This window comes from Gadus morhua, chromosome 18, assembly GCF_902167405.1.
Source record: "Gadus morhua chromosome 18, gadMor3.0, whole genome shotgun sequence".
NCBI lineage: Eukaryota > Metazoa > Chordata > Actinopteri > Gadiformes > Gadidae > Gadus > Gadus morhua.
In genome coordinates this window covers 5477974-5502179 of record NC_044065.1, presented here as the reverse complement: position 1 = coordinate 5502179, position 24206 = coordinate 5477974, and the positions used below count along the sequence as shown (strand labels likewise).

The 24206-nt window shown below is 44.9% G+C and overlaps 4 protein-coding genes across 4 annotated transcripts; 2 read left to right on the top strand and 2 right to left on the bottom strand.

Moving 5' to 3' along the window:
- Positions 1–1974: 1974 nt before the first annotated feature.
- LOC115530867 (E3 ubiquitin-protein ligase TRIM39-like) lies at positions 1975–4157 on the bottom strand. Its single transcript, XM_030339676.1, has 2 exons — positions 4032–4157; positions 1975–3925 (listed from the first exon to the last, which is right to left on the bottom strand). Exon 2 carries the CDS (start codon positions 3921–3923, stop codon positions 2316–2318), a length of 1608 nt encoding a protein of 535 aa, XP_030195536.1. The 5' UTR covers positions 3924–3925; positions 4032–4157; the 3' UTR covers positions 1975–2315.
- Positions 4158–6103: 1946 nt separating this feature from the next.
- LOC115531584 (single-stranded DNA-binding protein 2-like) lies at positions 6104–10690 on the top strand. The gene is made up of 6 exons (XM_030340936.1): positions 6104–6517; positions 8191–8291; positions 8578–8703; positions 8992–9141; positions 9225–9282; positions 10582–10690. The coding sequence occupies exons 2-6, from the start codon at positions 8252–8254 to the stop codon at positions 10688–10690; spliced, it is 483 nt and encodes a 160-aa protein (XP_030196796.1). The 5' UTR covers positions 6104–6517; positions 8191–8251.
- Positions 10691–16471: 5781 nt separating this feature from the next.
- LOC115530866 (E3 ubiquitin-protein ligase TRIM39-like) lies at positions 16472–19172 on the bottom strand. The gene is made up of 2 exons (XM_030339675.1): positions 19032–19172; positions 16472–18925 (listed from the first exon to the last, which is right to left on the bottom strand). Exon 2 carries the CDS (start codon positions 18921–18923, stop codon positions 17310–17312), a length of 1614 nt encoding a protein of 537 aa, XP_030195535.1. The 5' UTR covers positions 18924–18925; positions 19032–19172; the 3' UTR covers positions 16472–17309.
- Positions 19173–21523: 2351 nt separating this feature from the next.
- LOC115530764 (forkhead box protein I1c) lies at positions 21524–23841 on the top strand. The gene is made up of 2 exons (XM_030339492.1): positions 21524–22414; positions 22658–23841. Exons 1-2 carry the CDS (start codon positions 21754–21756, stop codon positions 23233–23235), a joined length of 1239 nt encoding a protein of 412 aa, XP_030195352.1. The 5' UTR covers positions 21524–21753; the 3' UTR covers positions 23236–23841.
- The last annotated feature ends 365 nt before the right edge of the window (positions 23842–24206 follow it).

The following is a 24206-nucleotide window of genomic DNA, read 5'->3' as shown; positions in this document are numbered from 1 at the left end:
AAAAGTCCTGGTTGATGTTGACTTACTGTCTCGTCTTGATAAACTATTTCTATTGCACTATTTCGATGTGTGTATATGAGCACCAATGTTCTAATGTCTAATACTCTCCATGTTATTGTTTGGTATTGCGTTATACTAAAGGAAGGGAGATGTTGTACCTCTGGTGGGCTTGTGTGTGTATGTAAGTAAGTAAGTAAGTAAGTAAAATTTATTTATAAAGCACATTTCACACAGCTTTCACTGACCAAAGTGCTGTACATAATAGTGATATAAATAAAATAAAATAAAATAAAAATAAGTAAACAAATAATTACAATATGAGACGAGCAACAGTAGGCAGACAGATCAACAGAAACAATGACAACAGGAACAGAGACGGCAATGACAACAAGAGACATATACAGAGTTACAGATGGAGCAACAGCCGGAGGGTTAGGAAGCTGGGAAGGATAGAGTGAAAAGGTGAGTTTTGAGCCTAGACTTAAAAACAAGGATGGACGGAGCTTTTTTAATGTCCAGGGGCAATTGGTTCCACAGCCGTGGCGCTGCAACTGCAAAGGCTCTGTCACCTTTTCGCTTGAGCCTTGACCGAGGCACATGGAGGAGAGCATTGCCAGATGATCTGAGGGACCTGGGGGCTTGGTGTGGATGGATAAGGTCAGAAATGTAACTAGGGGCCTGTCCATTAAGAGCTTTAAAAACAATCAGTAAAACCTTGAACTGAATTCTAAAATTAACAGGAAGCCAATGCAAGGAGGCAAGAACTGGTGTGATGTGGTCATGTTTTTTAGTGCCCGTCAGCAGTCTTGCAGCTGCATTTTGGGCCATCTGAAGGCGGTTTAGTAGGGACTGGGGTAGGCCTATGTATAAGGAATTACAATAGTCCAGCCGTGATGTAATGAAGGCATGGATGATTTTTTCAAGGTCTTTAGGAGACAGGAAAGGTTTGATTTTGGCAATTACGCGTAACTGGTAAAAACAGTTTTTGACAGCAGCACAAATTTGCTTGTCAAGACAAAGCTCTGAATCAAGGATGACACCAAGGTTTCTAGCATGGGACTTGACAAAAGGTTCAAGGTTATCTAGGTTGCTGACAAGAGTGTGTTTTGATTTAGGAGGGCCAAAGATCATGACTTCTGTCTTATTGCTGTTTAACTGAAGGAAGTTAGTTGCCATCCAGCCTTTAATATCATCCAGACAGTCCAGGAGAGGTTGTAAAGAGTCCTTAGACTTCAGTGGAAGATACAGCTGAGAGTCGTCTGCGTAGAGGTGGAATGAGATGTTATGTTTCCTGATAATGTTCCCTAGCGGGAGCATGTACAGGCCGAAAAGGACTGGTCCAAGGATGGACCCTTGTGGGACCCCATAGGAGACAGGAGCAGTGGATGAAAAGAACTGACTGATGGATACTGAGAAAGTCCTATGTTTCAGATAGGAGATGAACCAATCGAGGGCTGTGCCTTTAATACCAACCCACTGTTCAAGGCGGGTCAGAAGAGTGTTATGATCCACAGTATCAAAGGCAGCGCTAAGGTCATGGACTCGGTTGGTCAACACGTGTCAGTCCAGTTATGCCGACTCGTTAATACGTGTTACTAAGAGACACAGCCCGACTCTGTGTATTATTCTATGTACCTTCACATGCAACAAAGCTGGCTTTTCAAATTACGTTGTCTCAGAGTGAGCGGAGACCAGCTGGAGGGAGAGCAGGTCCGTCTGAGAGGTTCATTGAAGGACAGAAACTGCCCATGACACACGTGTGTGTGTGTGTGTGTGTGTGTGTGTGTGTGTGTGTGTGTGTGTGTGTGTGTGTGTGTGTGTGTGTGTGTGTGTGTGTGTGTGTGTGTGTGTGTGTTCTTTACAATCTGGGCTACCTAAATTAAAGTTCTTCAAATATCCCTTTTGTTTGGCTAAAAACATCTAGGTTCTATGTAATGTGCAGAAACATAATGTACCTTTTCCAGAAAAGTGAAAAACGATTGAATTGGGTATTTATTCATGATTCCAAAATATATCAACTATACAACTTATAGTAATGTAAATATTATTATGTTAAAATCGGTATCCTCCAAAGTTGTTCTACATAACTGAAACAGTTGACAATATTATATTAAAAATATATACGGTGACAACACACATTAAAGAATATAGTGGAATATAATAATTTACAATGGGCTATATTTAAAATAGTCAGGGTTATTTTCATACTTGATTAATGACAACAGTACAACATTAATGCAGTTCTCTCAGATCTAAAATAGCAGATTATTCAGGAAATATCCTTAGTTCTTGATTGTTTAATATCAAACAGTGTCTTAGTCTGTTTGATTGACAGGTGAGATGATCAGGGGGGCACAGATGGCAATTGGACAGAGGAATGGATAGAGAGGCTCACTGAAGGTGCAGCCAGTAGCAGAGTAGATATGAACCTTGGCTTCCACATCATAGAAGGAGACCAGACCCTCATCACAATCGACAAACACCCCCACCTTCTGGAGCTCAGCTCTCAGAGGGAGAAGGACAACAGGGTCATCATGAAATAAAAACAAGTCCTTGTGGAATAATATCATCCAGTAGCCATTTTTTGGGGTCAATGCAATGTTTGCTTTTCTGTTGATGGACTCTCTGGCCACTCCTAAATACCATACAGACGTATCTTTAACCTGGACCTCAAAATAAAATCTCCCTGAGGAGAAGCTCTGCCTCGAGAGAACACCTGCAAAATATGTAAATCTCTTAGGGTTGTCTGGGAGTTGATTCACTAAACCTCCATAATTTACTTGTTTCCCATCGTCAGACAGGGTGAGACAGGGATGAGCTGTATCAGGATCCAGAGTCACAACTACTTCATACTGCTGGACCCTTTTCAGTTCAACAACTTCCCGCAGCTTCTTCATCTCCGTGTTCAGTGTCTCCTCCAGCTGATCCAGGGATCCCCTCAAAGTCCCTACGTATGACTGAGGACGGACCTCCACCGTGGTCCAGTCCCTGGTGGGTGGAGGATCCTTCAGGGATCTGAAGGCCTGGAGGAAGTTGAGGTGGTCTTTAGTTTGTGGGAGCAGCTTCAACTCTGAGCTTCTATTGGTCAGATCCTCGATTTCCTGCTCCAGCTCTTTGATCAGGTCTTCAGCTTGTTTCTCTGTGGATTTCATTTTCTCTTGAACCGTTTGGTTGAAATCTTCCTGCCACTTTTCAATGCAGCACATCAGAGCGTTGAGGACCTGCAAACCATCGGCAATCTCTCTGTCTGCGTCTTTTTTGCTCAATTTTATTGTGTCTTTGATCTCATTAATCTTTCGATTTCTCTCCTGGATAATCTGCAGAACTTCAGACTCTATGTTTCCCAGCTGGGCCATCTTCACTTCACATTCCTCCTTGAGAGGTACAACAGGATGGGATCTGTGGTCACCCTCTGTGCAGAACTGACACACAAACACCTGTTCAGTCCTGCAGAAGAGCTCCAGAAGTCGGTCATGTTTCTTACACATCCTTTCTTCCAGATGGTCCAAAGGCTCGACCAGCTGATGTTTCTTCAGGCCTGCGACTCTCTGATGTGGCTCCAGGTGGGTTTGGCAGTAAGAGATAAGACACACTAGGCAGGACTTCACGGCCTTCAGCTGGGTCCCAGTACAGACGTCACAGGGAACTTCTCCTGGTTCAACACAAGGCTGCTCTTTTACTCGAACAGATGTTTTAAACTGAGCAGCCATCTCTGATACGAGGATATTGACCCTCAAAACAGGTCTAGTGTGGAAGAGCTCGTTGCAAACTGGACATTTGTACTGGGCTTGTTCATCCCAGAACTTTGTGATACAGGTTCTGCAGAAGTTGTGTCCACATGGTGTAAAAATTGGGCTGCTGAACACATCCAGACAGATGGGACATGAAAAGTTCTCCTCAGACCAGGAAGTAGGAGAGGCCATTCCTAGACAGATAACAACTTTTATGTATTGAGCATTTCCATTATTGGTATTATTACATAAGGGGAAGAAAGGTTTTAACTTCTATCAAAGTTGTGCTATTTTACTCACCTTGTTGTAGTTAATGTTTGATTATACTCCTGAAAGTGAGAACTGCTTGCACGTCGAGTGACTAATGTTTCTCTTAACCTTAGGTTTCGTTTCCTCAATATAACATCCCTCTCCCTCTCCCTCTCAATATAACATCTACCTCCCCTAACCCCTGGCTCCTCCCCTAACTCCTGGCCCCGCCCCAAAGGACACGCAGGTCCCTGACGTCTCAGCTGTCACACAACTTCCGCGTTCACGCACAACGAGACGGCTCGCCAGTGATGACGCTCAGGCGTGTTCCCGTAGGAAACAGCCTGTTGGGAATCTAACAGCTGGGTTTTTTTATCCGATAAAATCCAGTCAGAACTAAACAGAACTTAGTAGGATCAGTTTCAAGTTTGCATGCCCTTATATCCTTGATACCTATCACCTACTATCCTTTTGCTTTTATGTATGAGAAGCACATACAGTCCCCTCCAATAGAATTGGAACAGTGAGGCCAATTCCTTTATATTTGCTGTAGACTGGAAACATTTGGGTTTGACACCAAAAGATTAATATGAGACAAGAGATACACATCTCAGCTTTTATTTCCAGGTATTTACATTTGGATCCGATAAATAACTTAGAAGACAGCATTATTTGTAAAGGAACACCAAATTTTTATGTGAGCAAAAGTATTGGAACAGATGGATTTAAAATAAATTAAAGTAAATAAGACTTAATATTTTGTTGCAAATCCTTTGCTTGCAATAACTGCATCAAGCCTGTGACCCATTGACATCACCAAACTTGTGCATTCTTCTTTTGTGATGCTTTTCCAGGCTTTCACCGCAGCCCCTTTCAGTTGTTGTTTGTTTTGGGGGGTTACTCCCTTCAGTCTCCTCTTTAGCAGGTAAAATGCATGCTCTATAGGGTTTAAGTCTGGAGATTGACTTGGCCAGTCTAAAACCTTCCACTTCTTGCCCCTGATGAACTCCTTTGTTGTGTTTGCAGTGTGTTTTGGATCATTATCTTGTTGCATGAAGAATGCTCTTCCAATCAGTTGGGCTGCATTTTTCTTTAGATTGGCTGACAAAATGTTCCTGTAGACTTTTGAGTTCATTTTGCTGTTGCCATCCTGTGTTACATCATCAATGAAGATTAATGAGCCCGTCCCAGAAGAAGCCATGCAAGCCCAAGCCATGACATTGCCTCCACCGTGTTTCACAGATGAGCTTGTATGTTTGGGGTCATGAGCAGATCCTTTCTTTAGCCTTTCCATCATTTTGGTAAAGGTTAATCTTTGTCACATCAGTCCATAAAACGTTGTCCCAGAATCTTTTAGGCTTGTCCCTGTACTTTTTGGCAAAATCCAGCCAATATTCGTGCAATGGCTCTGATGGATTTTCCATCTTCTCTCAGCTTCACAATTGCTTATTTTTCACCCATAGACAGCTCTCTGGTTGTCATGTTGGTTACACCTCTAACTATAATAATTGCAGTCTGCACAGGCATAACCCAAATCTGAAACTAAGCATAGACATTCAGCGCTATTTATTGTTTGAATGACACACCTGGGCAACAAAAAACACCTGTCAGTCACATGTTCCAATACTTTTGCTCCCGTAAAAATGTGGTGTTCCTTTGCAAATAATGCTATCTTCTAAGTTATTTATCGGATCCAGATGTAAATACCTGGAAATAAAAGCTGAAATGTGTATCTCCTGGCTCATATTCATCTTTTGGTGTCAAACCCAAATGTTTCCAGTCTACAGCAAATATAAAGGAATTGGCCTCACTGTTCCAATACTATTGGAGGGGACTAGGTACAGTATAGCCACTGTATGGAAGGCAACACGTCCCCTTATCTAGAGCTGGTTTACCAGTACACAACGTTTATAACTGAGCAAAGTCATGCCCACAGACGTTACAACGTCAATCAATAGTAAAGTAGCCGATATGATTGATGGTCAATTCTTTTTTTATCGAGTAAGACTTTCATGTTCCTCCATGTTCATGCGCGTCACTACGGTGTGTGTTGGGCTTTGGGCTCCACTATGCTGCACGCCACTGTTCTATTCCCTTGCATCGCCACCCATGAAAAAGCGCATTTTTAAAGCTGTTTGTTACAGTTTTAAAAATGCGTTACAATGAGAGGGAAAGGGAAAGCTTCTACGACCAAAAGGGGACGTGCCTCCGCAAATGCCGCAAGAAAGCTGGGAGATTTGTAGTTTACCACTAGCACGTACCGGCGTACCATACAAATGGATTACACCAAACGTTATTTGCTCTAATCAATACGCAGGCCTATGCCGTCTCTCCTCTCGAGTTTCTCGCTCAAGACCAATCACGTTCTTTAGTTCATTAGTTCTTAATTGATTTCAGCTGCGACGCCCCCGCCTCTCCTCATAAAGCGCCCCCACCGTGACTGATGTTGATGGTTTATTTTTCGTTGGGTTGCGCGAGCTCAACAATCCGGACATCGTGGCCACCGACGCGGACCCCCCGCCACCAGGACCCACGCAGTGAGTAACGTGGGGTTCTTATTAAGCTTCCTGAGCACCGCACACGTTACACACTCCCCATCTCCCCTCATCGTCTGTTCTCGCCCCTCTATTGTACATGTTTTACCGCTGGAGGTTAATGTGGATTTGCTGATGGAAGTGCAAGTTTGTGTTGAGTGGATGGGATCGACTGACTGACTAACTAACGCGGCGGCCCGCTACAGCACCGACCACCACACTGGGAAGTGTCCTCTGCTCACTGTTGAAGCAGCATGGAAGAACTGCAGCAACTCTGATGGAAACAACAGGACCTCCACGCTGTTGAACACAAACTGTTGTCTACAAACAGAGGCGGTCCCACTCTGTTAAAGATCTCGTGGTCAATGCGGCAGACCGCTGGACGTCACCTTTTGCAGATGCTTCACTGCCCTCAGGAATCGACGGATAACTTGAAACATGTCCGACTCCACCTGTACGAAAAATCCAGGATGGAAACGTTTGGGAGGAAGAAAGGGTTCTGTTTTTGCTCAATCCAAAACCCCACTTGGCCCTCTGTGGAGACCTCTGACTGACCCGACTGACTGGGGGTCTGTTGATGTGTTTGGTTGGTCTGGTAGAAGGTTGGCTGCTTGTGTTCTGCAGTATGGTCCTGGGTTAGATGCGGTGTCTGACTTGCACACCAATCTCCCAATTCTATTCTTCTCTTTACTACTTTCAATACACTTGCTGCTGCTGTTGACCGCTGATGGTGCAATGTGGTTTTTATTCGCGCATGTTCTGTGGACTTTGCATTTGTATTTTAATGAACATGTTTACTGCCTGTAAGACCTCGGATTGGCAAACCTAAACTCCTTCACTGGCAAAATGTAGATGCAAATTAAATGCCAAAATTAACATTTCAATATTCGTTTTGCGTATTTCACCAATAGCTTCGGAACCAGACGGACCTCATTTTACTTTTCAAAGATATGGTCAGGCTCCCCTGTTATATCAAGTTTTCAGCCCGGTACGAAATAGACCGACCAATCACAACCCTTTATTTAATGTGAGGTTGGATAAATACGTAACATGTAGAGGTGTTTCAACAACAAAGATGGAAGTTAGTGAACTAACAACTGTATATGTTAACTAAAAGAATGAACGACTACTCTTAAAGATTTGGAGGAATATGTATTTCTGCATCACCCGTTCCGTTGCTATGATTAGTCGAGGCCTATCCAATAGCATAGCATTGCATCGACCCATTTTAATTCGCGCCCGTGAGACACGCCCCTTGGAAATTGAACATGAACGCACTTCAACGCAGAGGATCCAGAAGGATTTCACGTTTTCAAGTCCATTGGAAGATATCGAGGAACATCCCCAATGAAGGAGAGTAACGTTTCCACTTGTTATAGGAATTTAGTGAAGCACTAAATAGTTAATAATAATAATAATAATAAAATATGGTCACCATTTATTGACTTGTTGGGTAAGACTTCCTTTTCTAACCTAATCGTGTTAAAACTATTTTACATTTCTTTCATTAAATGTTGTATAGAAATAAAAATGTAATTAATAGAACTGGATACACATTTGTACAATTAATCATTATACAGGATTTGAACATTTTCTATTCGAGCTCATGCTTCATAATATTTCCAAGGATTGCAGAGTCCCAAATGATTTATGAACAGTGGTTTGTTTTTGTTCAGGAGTGGATTGTACTCCCAGAGGCTTCAACAGAGCGGGTCTGGAGCTGGGAGCTGCAGGTGGATGGTGCCCAGGAGCCGTTCAGTCCTACAGGAACAGACGGGTGAGCCGTGGAGCTGCACATCCTATAAACTCCTCCTTGACGTGGTCAAACGGTTCAGAATAAAACTGGAATTCAGCCATTGGTTGTGATAGGCTTGTTAGCTAACTGTTCTCTGCCACTAGGACTAGTGTCCGGGTGAAGATTAGATGTGTGTGTGGCTGGGTTTGGGAGTTTATAGGAAATGATACTTCTCAAGAACGCACAGTAACGGAGAAGATAAGCTATTGACATCTGAGTTGGAGAGTAGAAAAAATCTCCAGTGTTTAAATAGATTGTCTTGTTTCAGTAGAGGTGATGGAGGCGGTCGTCTGGAGGTCCGTGGCGGTCGTCTGGAGGCGCTCGCTGCAGATCGAGGGAAGGCCGGTAGCCGTGCAGCCCAAGGGATGCAGAACGGTGAGACATGGAACTGCATAACTGCACATTTCTTCTAGGCTTGGTGAATTGTTTAGAATTTAACCTTTGACATGCAGCCACAGCAACTCTGAAGTGGTCTGAAAAATGTCAGATGCATTCTCAGCCACTAGGACCAGCTCCAGGATGTAGGCTAGGTGTGTGGCTGGCTGTTGGGTTAAATAATGTCTCACTCAAGGCTGCAAAGCATGGCATCTGTGGGAGCTAAAGCAGAGGAGTTGATTATCTGCATCATGAACGGGGAGAAATGTGCAGTGTGCAAATGGAACGTGTCATTCGCCTTTCCGAAGGACTGAGGCGGAGGTCCTGGAGGCGGAGGTCCTGGAGGCAGAGGTCCGGGTGGCGGAGGCCGGCCTGGAGGCGGCGGTGGCCTGGAGGTCCTGGAGGCGTCCAACCTGGAAGGGGCGGCATGGAGAGCCAGGTGGCGGCTCCTCATCCAGTAAAGTTAAACACTTCTTCAGTGCATCCTGAAAGGGGAGAAATGTTTTAGTGTGCAACTGGAACTTGTGTCTCGTGTTTCAGAAGGGCCTGGAGGCGGCCGGCCCGGCGGCGGCTGGCCTGGAGGGCCCGGCGGCGGCTGGCCTGGAGGGCCCGGCGGCGGCTGGCCTGGAGGGCCCGGCGGCGGCTGGCCTGGAGGGCCCGGCGGCGGCTGGCCTGGAGGGCCCGGCGGCGGCGTCCTGGAGGGCCCGGAGGCGGCGTCCTGGAGGGCCCGGAGGCGGCATCCTGGAGGGCCCGGATGTGGCGGCTCCTCATCCAGTTAAGCTAAACTCTTCTCCAGTGCATCATGAACGGGGAAGAATGTCCGGGGTGCAAATAGAACGCGTGTCTCATTTCAGAAGAAATGAGGCGACGTTGCGGAGGTCCAGGCGGTTGGCCCGGTGGAGGTCCTGGAGGAGACGGTCCCGGCGGTGGAGGACGGCTGGGGGATCCGGCGGTGGAGGTCCGGAGGCGGCTCGTGTTTAGACTAACCAGCTCCTCATCCATGGAAGGTAAGCTCTTTCTCCAGGTCAATCTGATCAACGAGAAAATCAAAGAGCGCAGCCATGAACTGGTGGTATCGCCATTTGGGGACTAAACTCTAATGTTTAACTCTAACTGCAGTGTTTCCCCCAGCACTGTATGGTTAAGGCCGTCTTAACAACAGTAGGGCCCCGCCTTGACTACCAATGTAGAAAATGTATGTATAAAAAATAATTATGCAATAACAAAGTGCAACTAAACTTGCAAGACTAAACTTTCCTCAAGTACAAAAAATATAGATAAATAATTTGTCTGTTATACTGTATTAAAACAATAGTCGTGCCATAAAGCTTTTTGAATGGAATTGAAAAGGCGGTTGTATGTATTATTGCACACTGAAACCCCCCCCCTACCACCACCACCTTGACTAAGACACCGTCTGGGGGAAACACTGAACTGGGTTGTATCACTTAGTAGTGAGTACACTAGGGTAGCTGGGTTATCTCCAAATGGTAACTGAGTGTTTGCTCCAGCGGGATTGAAGGAGTCACTGGGGATGAAGATCACTGCTTACTTTAATAGCATTCTTTCGGTTCAAATCTGTTCAGTGTTCCAAATTATTTGTTATTAAATGTTACATTAAGATAATTGGTATTTAAGTGTTTAAATAAAATGCTTTTTAAATTTAAAAGAATCGTGGGATGTATCGAACCGTGGGTCAAAAATCGTGACACAAACCGAATCGTGAATTTGTGTATCGTTACAGCCCTACTGCTCAAGGGCTGACAAACCCCCCCCACCCCTCCCTCACCTTTCCGGAGAAGGTAAATAAATCTACAGCTGATGTGATTAAAGTTCTGCAGTTCAGATCCTCTGATAAATGGTCCCATACCGTATCCACAGCGTCCTCATGGTGTAGGCGGTCAAACCTCCAGCTGTTTGAAGACACCAAGCAGCTTGATGACTGGTTCTTTATACTCAGGACCTCGACCCGGAGCAGAGGACAGGCCTACAGCGCAGCAGACTAGAGACTCCATGAGGAACTGGTAAGATACTGGATTGACCATCTTGAGGACATTTTCATTTATTCAACAAGATTAGTTTTATTTGGCGGGTATGTTGCTTTGATACTAGGGGCTTATTCTATAACAAACTAGAGAATAAGATCTGACTTCAGCCAATCAGTGGGATGTCCTTGAACAAGAGCCAATGGCTGAAGGTGCTCAAACGCATTATTTTGACTCGCTCCTCTACTATTGCTGTACTCAAGCTGGATGGCTACTTTGCTCCTTCTACTGACAAAATCCAGTCATCCACCTGGTGGCCGGTGAGGGCATAGCAACTCGGGGCACATTGGAAACATGATAAGAAAAGCCTGTTTTTGATGGTTGGATCGTACACCTAAATGTTTTTAAATCAAAATATAGCCGAACCCCATGTTGGACAATGCTTGTTTTCATCCTTTCTATGTTTAGCTTTGATTAATCCTTACCTTTTCATGTGACCCATTCCCCTTAGGTTCAATAAAGTTGACCTCTACTTCAGGCGACTTAAAGCGAGACCAGATGTGCGGCAGCTGTGTGTCATGGTGCAGAGACCCAACGCTGGTAAATATTTACTTCCTCCTTGAACAGACCTAACGCATCAAACAGCAATTATATAATCCCTCCTGATCTTTATAAAGGTCTGAAGACCAGTCTTTTCTGTGAACATCTCCACTGACTAGTGTGCTCTTAAGAAGTTAATTAAAGGCAGTAACTCCAATTCACCTGGAGGCTTCGTGTTGACATTTTTTGAAACCTGGTACTCCAGCACTAGGACTGTTGCTGTAAACAAATGCTATTTTTTTCGCTAATTTAAGTCTATGAAATCAAATGCTGATTGAGACCAGATGGGGCTGTTCCTGCATTTATAGACATTTGATTGCCCTTGAAACTGATTCTACTTTTTGCATCACTTTACTTCACAGTACTGAACTACACCAGTGTGTCCTACTCCCCATAAACCCTGAGGATCCCTGGCTACACCAGCACTTTAATCCACACCAAACATTAACACACAGTGCACACTCTATAGAGCTTGTAAGTCCGCCCCTTCTGGTAGACCCCAATGGGACCTCCGAGATCCTAAAATATGACTGGGTTTCAATGGAGAGAAAGTAATTATTTGAAGAATGTTTGAATCAATCTTTGTCATTTATTTCTGTACTCCACATCTGTAATCCCAGCTGTTGTATTTCTAACACGTTAGCTGGGAACCCTCTTTATAGGGAGCGACTAGAGGGACAAGGCTGGAAGCAAACCTGAGCCTGGATCTCAGGTTGCAATTTAACCGCAAATAAAGTGAGGCCTAAAGTAATTTGACTCTTACCTAAACTCGTTTGCATAAAACCTAAACTCGCTTAGCTTGACTCGCTTGCCTGCACTCGCTTGGCTATACTCGCTTTCCTGCACTTGCTTGGCTAAACTCGCTTGCTAATACCTGAACTTGCTTGCCTAATACCGCTTGCCTAATACCTAAAGTCGCTTGCCTAATGCCTAAAGTCGCTTGCCTAATGCCTAAAGTCGCTTGCCTAATACCTAAAGTCGCTTGCCTAATACCTAAAGTCGCTTGCCTAATACCTAAAGTCGCTTGCCTAATACCTAAAGTCGCTTGCCTAATACCTAAAGTCGCTTGCCTAATACCTAAAGTCGCTTGCCTAATACCTAAAGTCGCTTGCCTAATACCTAAAGTCGCTTGCCTAATACCTGAACTCGCTTGCCTAATACCTGAACTCGCTTGCCTAATCTCGCTTGCCTAATACCTGAACTCACTTGCCTAATACCTGAAGTCGCTTGCCTAAACTCTCTTACCTAATACCTAAACTCGCTTGCCTAATACCTGAAGTCGCTTGTCCAAACACGTTACACAAAGTTAACCATCCATAATCTTTAACCCAAACCAGACTTGTCCCTGGGTTGCTCCACTTTAATTTAAAAGTTTATTCTCTTACCTCATCTGCGTTTGAGTTTCATTCTTTGAGGGCTTGAAGTGCTTTGGAGGATATATTTGCTGCATCAATAAACATGCTTTATCTTTACCCATTTTGTTTTGGATTGCATGTCTGTGTAATCCGGTCAAATGTTCAGTGTCCTTACATGTAATGTCTATGGTCTGACGATAATCTGACCTCTTCATGAAGCAGAATGTGTGTGAATGTTGGCCCATGAGCTCCAGGCTCTCTGTGGGCCTGTCAACGACTCTTTAGCAAAAGGTTGGAGAGTGAAATTCATTTGTGCCATTTTCATGTGTTCCTGAGTATTTCAGACCTGTGGTGTTTCACATGAGACCTTAATGGGAACTTTTCTTTTTCTGCCTGCATACGTTATGCCCACATTAGTAGGGTGATCACTGATCACTGTTGATCCCAATAGTGATCATTAACCACCTCATTCTTTTATGATTTTTTTCGATAAGGATTACAAATCATGTAATTCATGAGCATATTTGCAAATATCAGATTGTGTAAAAACGAATGAAATGTAACCTGCTTGATTTAAAGAAAATAAAAGATCATAATATTATAAACCTGTTTTGTGTTGCTCTCTTACCATGTGGAATTGAGACGCAGATAGATATGTTTTGCTCTGATTAGCCACCTCGTTTTGGTGTGATGCTGGGATTTATTTAATATCCTATTGATCATTTCCAGGATAAGTTAATAACCTAGTATAGCCTACTCGGAAAAGAAGGGATATGATGGCCAGGGCAGGCTGTTTCGGTGTCCTGTCAACGTATTGTGAGCGGAAAATAACTGTCCACAAGGATGTAGTTTTGAACGTTCTCAGTGGGGGAAATTCATTTGTAAACATTAATTAACATGCAGGACCATTCAGCGAACACTTCACATATTTCTCACCAACAGAACGGTCACTCTTTGCGCCCCTTGTGATTTTAAAGTCCTGGCGCCCCCTACTGGACGTCTTTGATCATTCTTGCCCGTGACCTCGGTCACATTTCTTCCTCTACTCTTCTTTCTTGGCCAAGAGATCTGTCTCTCTATCTGTCTTTCTCCTTCTCCATGTCTGTTTCTCGCTCGCCTTCTCCCTCTGCGTCTCTCGCTCTCCATCTCTCTTCAGCCCACCACACACCGGCGCCGCGGGGCGCATTTTACGCGCGGCAATTGCTGCCCCTAGCACCAATACTAAGCGGCGCGCTGCAATACCGTCGTGATATGTTTTGAAAGAAGCAGATCAACAAACATAGTCGGTATATGCTACAATAACGTTATACAAGTTTGTTTTATGGCCCTGGGCCCGGTTTCCCCAAAAGCATCGTTAGCCTAAGTGGATCGTGAAGTGCGTCGTACGAGCATCGAACAGTTTTCACACCTTTAACCGAAAAGCAACGTTGGTAACGAACGTTGTGCAAACGCTCGTAGCTAACAAGGACTCCAGGGGTACTCGTAGCACGCCAAGAGCATCGTTGGCCTACTATAACCTCAGTGGCGTCACCAGCGGACAAATACCACGGAATGCCCAGCTGGCACAATTTCGCAACCAAAAACAGTGGTTACCGCCAATATATTACTCAGACTACTGTTGGATTTAAACAGCAAAGTTGGACATGTTAGAAGTCAACATAATTTATTGCAGCATTTAAAATTCCAAAAATACATGCGCAGCAGAAATGTACCAACGCCACATCACAAGGCACATAATAAAATCAAATGATTCCATTGCTCATGTGTGGGAGGTCGCTTTCAAGCTGCATTTGCTGTCTCCACTCGGATTTTAATTCAACCACCGTGGTTAAAATGTCATATTGATCAATGACAGAAGACAAGAGGGGCAGAAAGGACATCAGGGTGCACAAAGTACAGGCGGACAGTCGTAAAATTTGACGAAATCAACAACAATCAGACATGCGTGCTTTTGGCCTACGTTAGATTGTTAGTACAATAGTATGTTTACATTAGCTTGTGGCTACGAGTATTACCCATTTATTAATCTAAATATGTGCTGTAATGTTTTTTATTCTTTTTTTTTATTGCATTATAGACATCGGTCTGTGGTATTTTCTGTGTGTTGATTTGCAGGGTGGTTCAAAAAGCGCTGACCAGCCGTTAACCACACTGGAGCAATGCTGCCCCCGTCTGGGTGGGATTGGAACTGCACTCCTAAATAATACAAGCACACCGACTTCTGATATTAGGAAGTGACTTACAGCTCACCAGTCAAAATTATGACCTAAATTTCCATTAAAAATAAATAAATAATAGTTTATAATTCCTAAATATATCATAAAATCTACTTTTTAAAAAAAAAACGACTTAATTTTAAGAACTTATTTTTCAAATGGTAAAACTCATCACAGTTCAATTTAGTTTTCTTAAAGGTGTTACTGCATCGTTTTTTCATTCATTTTGCAGTGGTCAGGAATAGCAATGTATTCCCTGTGAGTCGTATTTGGTGAAAGAATCCTCTGGTGCTCCTGTTTCACACTTATGATCGGAGTGGAGGAGGTGGGCGGGGAGGAACGACAGGATTTTGGCTCTTACGTATGAATATTCATGACATGCAAACATCTCGCCTCTGATAGGCTAACAGCACTGTCCGTAACACACGCACGCACGAACACAGAACAGGACGGGAACACACCCATGGCCACGGTGGAGAGGTCATCTCTCTTATGACGTCACAATGAGCTGCATAAAACGTTGATTTTTTTTTTCTATGAATCTAAGATTTGCATGTCAACTGTTGCACACATATTGAAAAACCCTTCTGAACAAGAGATATCGCTCGACGATTTCCCTCTGATTATTAATAAGCTTATTCTGTCTGTGTTGTTTCTGCAAGGTACAAACGGAAAACAAAGGTAGGCCTATGTTACGGTCACTTAAGGAAAAAATTCAAATGATATACTAGGGAACGGGCCGTTAAATAGGATTCATATGGTGACGACATTGGTGACCGATTAGGTGGATTGAGTCATCCATTCATGAATGGATGACTCAATCCACCTGATTAAGCATTATATTGGCGCTACGTTAGGCAGGCCTATGTGGATTAAAATGAAGTGAACGATCCACGTCCTCGAGTGTTCCCTCCATCGCGCCGGTCAGAGACAGCAGAGGCTCCACCTGCAGCGGTCCCCGCACCGCGCCCGGTGCTGCCGCGCTGGAAGCCTGCCAGGAGCGACACACAGCCAGGCCCTGCGGAAGGTACACAACCTCGGAGCCCCCGTCATGATGGTAAGTCATCATGACGGGGCAATGAATCTCCTCATTAATTATTTCCTTATCAAATTAAAAAAATAAATAATTGCTGAATGCCTCTCGTATAACGATTGGAGAAATGTTCACAGAATATAGGCTCAATCCATACATTGAGATGGCAGAAATGCTCCACAGCACACTAGAGGTAATTGTAGAACTTGTATTACTACTACCAGCACCTAAATATATTAACCTTGCTTTTCAAATGACCGTTGTCTCAGAGTGAGCCGGGACCCCCAGCCCAGCTGGAGGGAGAGCAGGCCCGTCCGAGAGGTTCATTGAAGGACACAAACTGCCCATGTCACCTGCCGGGAAAGGTTAACTTATTTATGTGTAATTCATAGGCCTGAATGTTGAAAGAATAAGTGTGTGTTCTTTACAATCGACCTAAATTAAAGTTCTTCAAATATATATATTTTTTAATAAACAAATCGGATCGACGTTATATGCAGAAAAATAATGTACCTTTTCCCCTGAAAATATATTTTCCACTGAAAGTGTAACGATTCCATTTCTCGTCATTTTTATTAAGGTCAGAAAAAGGAAAAAATATGAATTGGGTGTTTATTCATGATTCCAAAATATATCAACTAGGCCTATACAACTAATAGTAATGTAAATATTATTACGGTATCGTCTAAAGTTGATCTACATAACTGACACAATTGACAATATTATCTAAAAAAGTATACGGAGAAAACCCACTTTACAGAATATAGTGGAATATAATAATTTACAATGGGCTATATTTAAAATAGTCTGGATTATTTTCATGTGTTAAATAATTACACATTTTTTGTGTTATCACAATTTTAACACAATTTGTGTTATTTTGTGTTGTTAATGTGTTATATTACTGGAATATACTGCCCAACCCTGGTGTCCTGGATGAGCCGTTACCCTGAGAAGAGAAGTTATTTTTCTCAGCACTTCATTTTATCTTGGCGCGCACTTGAAGAAGTTGGAAGGCGGCACTGGCACACAGTGGATGTAAATGTCTGAATAAAAGGTAAGGTAGACCCATGTCTTCAGAGGTATTTGTTATGTTTATTTTAAAGACTTTTGCAACTTGCAATATTGTAAAGGTTAAACGATAATAAACTAAAATAAAGTCCAGCATCGATTGTTAGCCAAGTAGCTCTAGCAGCTAGGTTATTGATAAGCAATCGTTATGCTAGACTAGTCCATGTTAAGTCAACCCTGACCTTACATTAATACACTTTGAAAAACACTGCCATACATGTAGAAACTAAAATATTCTAACGTTACGTTAGAATACGATACTTTGTAAATGACAACAGTACAACATTAATGCAGTTCTCTGATCTAAAAATTGCAGATTATTCAGGAAATATCATTAGTTCTTGTTTGTTTAATATCAATCAGTGTTAGTCTGTTTGATTAACAGGTGAGATTATCAGGAGGGAAGATTTTCTACCATCAAAGTCAAATGGATAGAGGAGTGGATAGAGAGGCTCACTGAAGGTGCAGCCAGTAGCAGAGTAGATATGAACCCTGGCTTCCACATCATAGAAGGAGAGCAGACCCTTTTCATAATCAACATACACCCCCACCTTCTGGAGCTCAGCTCTCAGAGGAACACGGACAACAGGGTCATCATGAAATACAAACACATCCTTGTTGAATGATATCCTCCAGCAGCCATTTTTAGGGGTCAATGCAATGTTTGTTTTTCTGTTGATTGACTCTCTGACCACTCCGAAACACCATACAGACTTATCTTTAACCTGGACCTCAAAGTAAAATCTCCCTGAGAAGCTCTGCCTCGAGAGAACACATGGAAAATATATAAATCTCTTAGGGTTGTCTGGGCGAATATTCAGCAAACCTCCATAATGTACTTGTTTCCCATCCTCAGACAGGATGAGATTGGGATGAGCTGTATCAGGATCCAGAGTCACATCTACTTCATACTGCTGGACCCTCTTCAGTTCAGCACCATGCAGTTTCTTCATCTCCATGTTCAGTGTCTCCTCCAGCAGATCCAGGGATCTCCTCCAGGTCCCTACGTATGACTGAGGACGGACCTCCACCGTGGTCCAGTCCCTGGTGGGTGGAGGATCCTTCAGGGATCTGAAGGCCTGGAGGAAGTGGAGGTGGTCTTCAGTGTGCGAGAGCTGCTTCACCTCTGAGCTTCTATTGGTCAGATCCTCGATTTCCTGCCCCAGCTCTTTGATCAGGTCTTCAGCTTGTTTCTCTGTGGATTTCAGTTTCTCTTGAACTGTTTGGTTGAAATCTTCCTGCCACTTTTCAATGCAGCGCATCAGAGCAGTGATGGCCTGCAAACCATCGGCAATCTCTCTGTCTGCGTCTTTCTTGCTCAATTTTATTGTGTCTTTGAGCTCCTTAATCTTTTGTTTTCTCCCCTGGATCATCTGCGGAACTTCAGACTCTATGTTTCCCAGCTGGGCCATCTTCACTTCATATTCCTCCTTCAGAGGTACAACAGGATGGGATCTGTGGTCACCCTCTGTGCAGAACTGACACACAAACACCCGTTCAGTCCTGCAGAAGAGCTCCAGAAGTCGGTCATGTTTCTTACACATCCTTTCTTCCAGATGGTCCATAGGCTCGACCAGCTGATGTTTCTTCAGGCCTGCGACTCTCTGATGTGGCTCCAGGTGGGTTTGGCAGTAAGAGGTAGAACACATTAGGCAGGACTTCACGGCCTTCAGCTGGGTTCCAGTGCAGACGTCACAGGGAACTTCTCCTGATTCAACACAAGGCTGCTCTTTCACTCGTACAGACGTTTTAAACTGAGCAGCCATCTCTGATACAAGGATATTGGCCCTCAAATCAGGTCTAGCGTGGAAGAGCTCGTTGCAAACTGGACATTTGCACTGGGCTTGTTCATCCCAGAACTTAGTAATACAGGCTCTGCAGAAGTTGTGTCCGCATGGTGTAAACACTGGGCTGCTGAACACATCCAGACAGATGGGACATGAAAAGTTCTCTTCAGACCAGGAAGTAGGAGAGGCCATTCCTAGACAGACAACAACGTTTATGTATTGAGCATTTCCATTTTTTGTCTTATTACATACGGGGAAGAAAGGTTTTAACTTCTATCAAAGTTGTTCTATTTTACTCACCTTGTTGTAGTTATTGTTTGATTTTACCCCTGAAAGAGAGAACTGCTTGCACGTCGAGTGACTACTGTAACTGTTCCTCCGAACCGTAGGTTTCGTTTCTTAAACATGACGTCCTCCCTCTCCTCCCCTAACCCCTGACTCCTCCCCTAACTCCTGAATAAATGAATGTCCAAACTCCAATCCAACCATTTCTTCCTCAACTCTTCTTTGTTGGCCAAGGGATGCAACGTTGATTTGTTATCGACACAAATAGCACAGGCACGAACTTGTTCCGTAATGTAAGCACCTTGCTGTTACCTCCGACCTGCCGAGATGCTCTGTGTCACCTGGCTGCAAAATCAATTGGCCGCCTACTGTCTTTCTGTGGGCCGTCGCAAGCCAAGGTGGGCGAGGCCATGAATACAAATTCAGCAACTGACTTTTCTAATTCGTCGTTTACGCGTCTATTTTCTTTCATTTGCTAATGCCGTCAATCGAGGTAGAAGAACATTTTCACGTTCAGCATGCATATGCAACACCGAGGGACCTATCGTATATAATAAGGAACAAGATGAAACGGTTTATCGGGAATGACACCTGGTATTGAAATGTTTAGTCTAAATTAGGCCTGTAGTTGCAGCACGGGTTTAAAGTTCAATGCTTTATTTTATTATACTTGTTCACATATTTATGTTTAACCTTCAAATAAGTTCAGACGCCAATGAATCCTTCGCTGCTGTCATTGTCAGCTGACCTTGACTCCGCACACACGAGTGGTCAGGGTTGCTATACATATGTACCTTCGAATAACCATTAAAGTACATGTCAACAGTCTCCACTAGGGGGCGACGTGGACCAACAACCAGCCGGGTTAAGACGTCTGCGTCTTTTCCCTCAACACGTTGGTCGCGTTCATTAATGATTTAAAGGGATGTAGTCCTCGTGGCAGAATTTCCCAGCCCTTTTAGTTTTATCACTTAACTAATTAAATGTAACCGCTTGCTTAAGCACCAGACGTATATAGCATCGGTGGTTAAACGGATGGGAGAAGGGTAATTTGCCCCATTTGACCCTCAATTTAACATTTTGCCGCGCTGTGCATTAGCGATAAATGTAACGTTACTCTTCAACAACCACCAATAAGACGCATATATAGTCTATTTTAGGCAGGTCCCACGCTTCTCTCTCCAGGATTTTGATTTTTTATGTAATATAGCCTATTTTTATTTTATTTTATATAGCCTTTTTTTATTTTATTTTTTATGCCCATCGAATCCACACACTTTACAGAAGATGTCCTCAGAATGGTAAACGGAGGTCGAGTCCCTCTCAACAGGTGGGATTTAGGACCACTAGTGCGTCTGGGATTACTTAGAGATACAGTTCACCTTTCACCAGGGGATGGAAGGGTTATGATGTTTGGTTCTATTTATAAATCTCGAGCTGGGTTTATTGAGTCCGAAGTTGATTTTATTCAGACATCATTTAGACAAATGCCCTTACATTAAAGAGGGGCCTGTTAGTTAAAGAGGTTTCAATTTATTGTTAGGCATCAGACCTGAATAAATCTTAAATATTTGAACAAAGCCGTGAGACGCGGTAGGGTAAAGTATGGACCAGATTGTAAAAAGAATGGCTGAAATTATTCTCTATAAGGAAGGTCACCAAGGTCAGAGAGAGGAGGGAAAGAAGGGAGACTAGAGAGCGGAGGGAGACTAGAGAGAGGAGGGAGACTAGCGAGATGAGGGATCGGGAGAGAGAGAGGAAGGAGAGGAGGGAGACTAGAGAGAGGACGGAGACTAGAGAGAGGAGGGAGGTGAGGTAGAGAGAGAGGAAGAGGAGGAAGGAGAGGAGGGAGACTGGAGAGAGGAGGAGGGAGAGGAGGGAGACTAGAGAGAGGAGGAAGAGGAGGAGGGAGACCAGAGAGACCCATCCAGCCTCCTCTTTTTCAGGGCGTTGACCCAGAGCCCAGCCCGGGTCGACGGCACAGAGGCAACAGGATGTCGTCATTATTTATCCTTATATAATGTGATATATCGACTCATTTCTCCTGACTCTTACCATAAAGCCAGTGGGCCCAGCGGTGCGTTGCTCCTCACTCAAGGCCTCACTAATAGCAGTGTCAGAGGCCAGCGGTGGTTTCGTTCCGTCAGAAGCCTTTTACCAAACATAGTAATAATAATATGATGATGGAGGTTATATAGGGCCTTAATGCACGGTGGAATCTTAAGCAAAACTTCAAGAAGGTTAAGCAAGTTTTTGAAGTTAATGCTCAAAATCCGTTAATTAAAGTTCCTATTTTCTTTTTAATTTAACAGCCCTATTTATTTATTTTCGTTTTGATTTCGATATTTTTTATATTTTCGGGGGGGTTATTTAGTCGTGACTAAATACGTTTAGTGTGACTCAATTACTTTCGTCATTCTTGACTAAATATCTGAACTCTTCAGAAGAACCTCAGATGAGCGCTCAGCCAGGACGCGGTTTCGGTGTGGCTCATTGAAAGGCAGATCTCCAGAGCAGACAGTCCACCGGGCTGAAAGGGTGGGACCCGCCCTCCCCCTAGGAGTGGGCTCCGTCCCAGCGGGCTACCTGTAGAGAGGGCTGGGCCGTGCTCCATAAATACTCCTCCCTCAGGGATCACGAGTCCCACAGCAGCAACAGCAACGCAGGAAGTCTACTTCTGGGGATCACCTCTCCACTCGTCCATGCCTGACGTCGTGACGCATCGCTGATCAGGACTATGAACAGCACGTTTGGACATCAGCCATCGAACCCGCGGCCGAGCAGCCCCCCTATCCAGCAGCAGCACAGCGCACAGGAGCTCCTGGACATGGCCGTGTACTGTGACAACCTGGGCATGTACCAGCAGAACCTCCACCACCAGAACCTCCACCACCACCACCATCACCACCACGCCGCCCAGAGGCCCCCGGCGCACCACCCGCCCGGCGGTTACGGGCTTGGGGACTACAGCGCGCCGGCCTCCAACCCCTACCTGTGGCTCAACGGGTCCGGCATCACTCCGGCCTCCCCCTACCTGTCCGGGGGCCCCGGGGCCGCCTCGTCCTACCTCCAGCCCGGGTACCACGGCGCCGGCCAGCGGCCGTTCCTCCCGCCGCCTCCCACCAGCTTCGGAGGGGCGGACCTGGGCTGGCTGTCGGTGTCCAGCCAGCAGGAGCTGTTCCGGATGGTGCGGCCGCCCTACTCCTACTCGGCGCTCATCGCCATGGCCATCCAGAACGCGCAGGAGAAGAAGCTGACCCTGAGTCAGATCTACCAGTACGTGGCGGAGAACTTCCCGTTCTACAAGAAGAGCAAGGCGGGCTGGCAGAACTCGATCAGACACAACCTGTCACTCAACGACTGCTTCAAGAAGGTGGCGCGCGACGAGGATGACCCCGGTACGTCTTAAAACAGTACAATCTATAATCTGCAGTGTTCCTACTGTTCATGCACCGAGTTGAACACCAGAATCTATAATCTATAATCTTTTTCTAGTGTTCCCAGTGTTCATGCACTGATTTGAACAGTATAATCTATATATAGGCCTATAATCTATTCCCAATGTTCCCACTGTTCATGACCCAAAAGGTGACGCGATGGAATAATTACTAACGTTCGCTGTCATTCATTTGTTTTTAAAGGCAAAGGAAATTACTGGACTCTTGATCCCAACTGTGAGAAGATGTTCGACAACGGGAACTTCAGGAGGAAGAGGAAGAGGAGGAACGACGCGAGCGGAGAGAACGCAGCCGCTGCGGTGAAGTCGGAGGAGGACGCGGTGCTGAAGATCTCCGTCTCGGACACCTCCAGCCTCCTCAGCTCCTCCTCCTCTCCGCCCAGCCTGCAGGACTCCCCCAGCTCCCAGGAGTCCAAGTCCTCTCCGTCCCCGTCTCTGGACCACAGCCCCTGCTTCAACAGCTTCGTGTCCAACATGACCTCGGTGCTCACGGGCAGCGGCAGCAACAACCACCTCAGCGGCGCCATCAGGGGCAGCATGAGGGACTTTGGGTCGGGCCACCTTGGGGACATGGGGTCGCAGACGTCCGGCCTCGGCTCGTACTCGCCCACCCTGGGCTCCCCAGTGCTGAACTCTGACCACACGCACGGCGCCTCCAACCGGATGAACTATTACGCGCCGATGGCGCAGGCCACGGCGGGCCTCGGGAACCACTTCAGCGTGAACCATCTGGTCTACTCGCGGGAAGGGACGGAGGTCTAGACTCTATCTGGTCTATACTCGCGGGAAGGGACGGAGGGCTGTACTCTATCTGGTCTATACTCGCGGGAAGGGACGGAGGTCTAGACTCTGACTCGTGTCGGAACAGGCCTGCGTGTAATGCTCGGAAACCCCACGGATTGGTTGGGTAACATCCACATATAAGCGCGTATTTGTCAGTAGGCTATGTGGTCTGCTGCGTCCTGTCCTCAGTCTGTGCTTCGTCCTGGGTCTCTGCCGCTTCCTGGGTGTACGGCGTCCTGGGTCTTTGCTCAGTCCCGGGTCTGTTGAGTCCCGCTGAGTCCCGGGTCTGTTGAGCGGTGGATGCTGACCCAATCATCCGCAGAATCATTGCAGGCGCAGATATGGACGGAAGTCGAGCCTGGTCCTGCGGAGGCCCCCAGACCCTGTATATTTAAATATCTATTTTTCTACCTGTTAGCGGGAAGTCCCGTTTGGTTCCAAAGACATTTCGTTCGCTTCGGTTTATCCAAACCCAGGCGTGTGGATAATTGTGCGATAAATACCTTAAGAAGAGGGCAGTAAAAGCCTGTGTACAGAAATTATTTTCCTAAGAATAACCCTTGAAACATGTATTTTAAAATTGTGTTCTGTGTTTTTATTTAAAGTTGATATTTGAATAAACGTATTCATGTAAAAAACAAATAACTTTTGTGGATCATTTTTTTCATTAATTTTGTATTTATGTATTGGCCTTCTGTTCAACGTTAACAAATCAGTGAGGTTTTTTTAATTCGTTTCCACCATGCGACCGACGTCCTCCAGTAAAATGTGGTGGATATTAATGATCTCTTTCCTAATTGAGCGTTGCAGATCTGTTTTAATAAAACTGGACTTGCTGACTTTCACACTATTTGAACCCATGGACGTTAAAAAAACAACAACAACCGACCTGCAGGCCAATAAGCCCTATATCGAATGCCACCATTCGATAAAGGCCCACTTTTGTCCGA

What these genes read in the sequence shown, in the direction of transcription:
- LOC115530867 (XM_030339676.1), bottom strand. Translation starts at nt 3,923, where the DNA reads ATGGCCTCTCCTACTTCCTGGTCTGAGGAGAACTTTTCATGTCCCATC.
- LOC115531584 (XM_030340936.1), top strand. Translation starts at nt 8,252, where the DNA reads ATGGTGCCCAGGAGCCGTTCAGTCCTACAGGAACAGACGG. An exon ending in AGTCCTACAGGAACAGACGG is followed by an intron (nt 8,292 to 8,577) that starts GTGAGCCGTGGA and finishes GTCTTGTTTCAG; the next exon opens with TAGAGGTGATGGAGGCGGTC. An exon ending in AGGTGGCGGCTCCTCATCCA is followed by an intron (nt 9,142 to 9,224) that starts GTAAAGTTAAAC and finishes CTCGTGTTTCAG; the next exon opens with AAGGGCCTGGAGGCGGCCGG.
- LOC115530866 (XM_030339675.1), bottom strand. Translation starts at nt 18,923, where the DNA reads ATGGCCTCTCCTACTTCCTGGTCTGAAGAGAACTTTTCATGTCCCATC.
- LOC115530764 (XM_030339492.1), top strand. Translation starts at nt 21,754, where the DNA reads ATGAACAGCACGTTTGGACATCAGCCATCGAACCCGCGGCCGAGCAGC. An exon ending in GCGCGACGAGGATGACCCCG is followed by an intron (nt 22,415 to 22,657) that starts GTACGTCTTAAA and finishes TTGTTTTTAAAG; the next exon opens with GCAAAGGAAATTACTGGACT.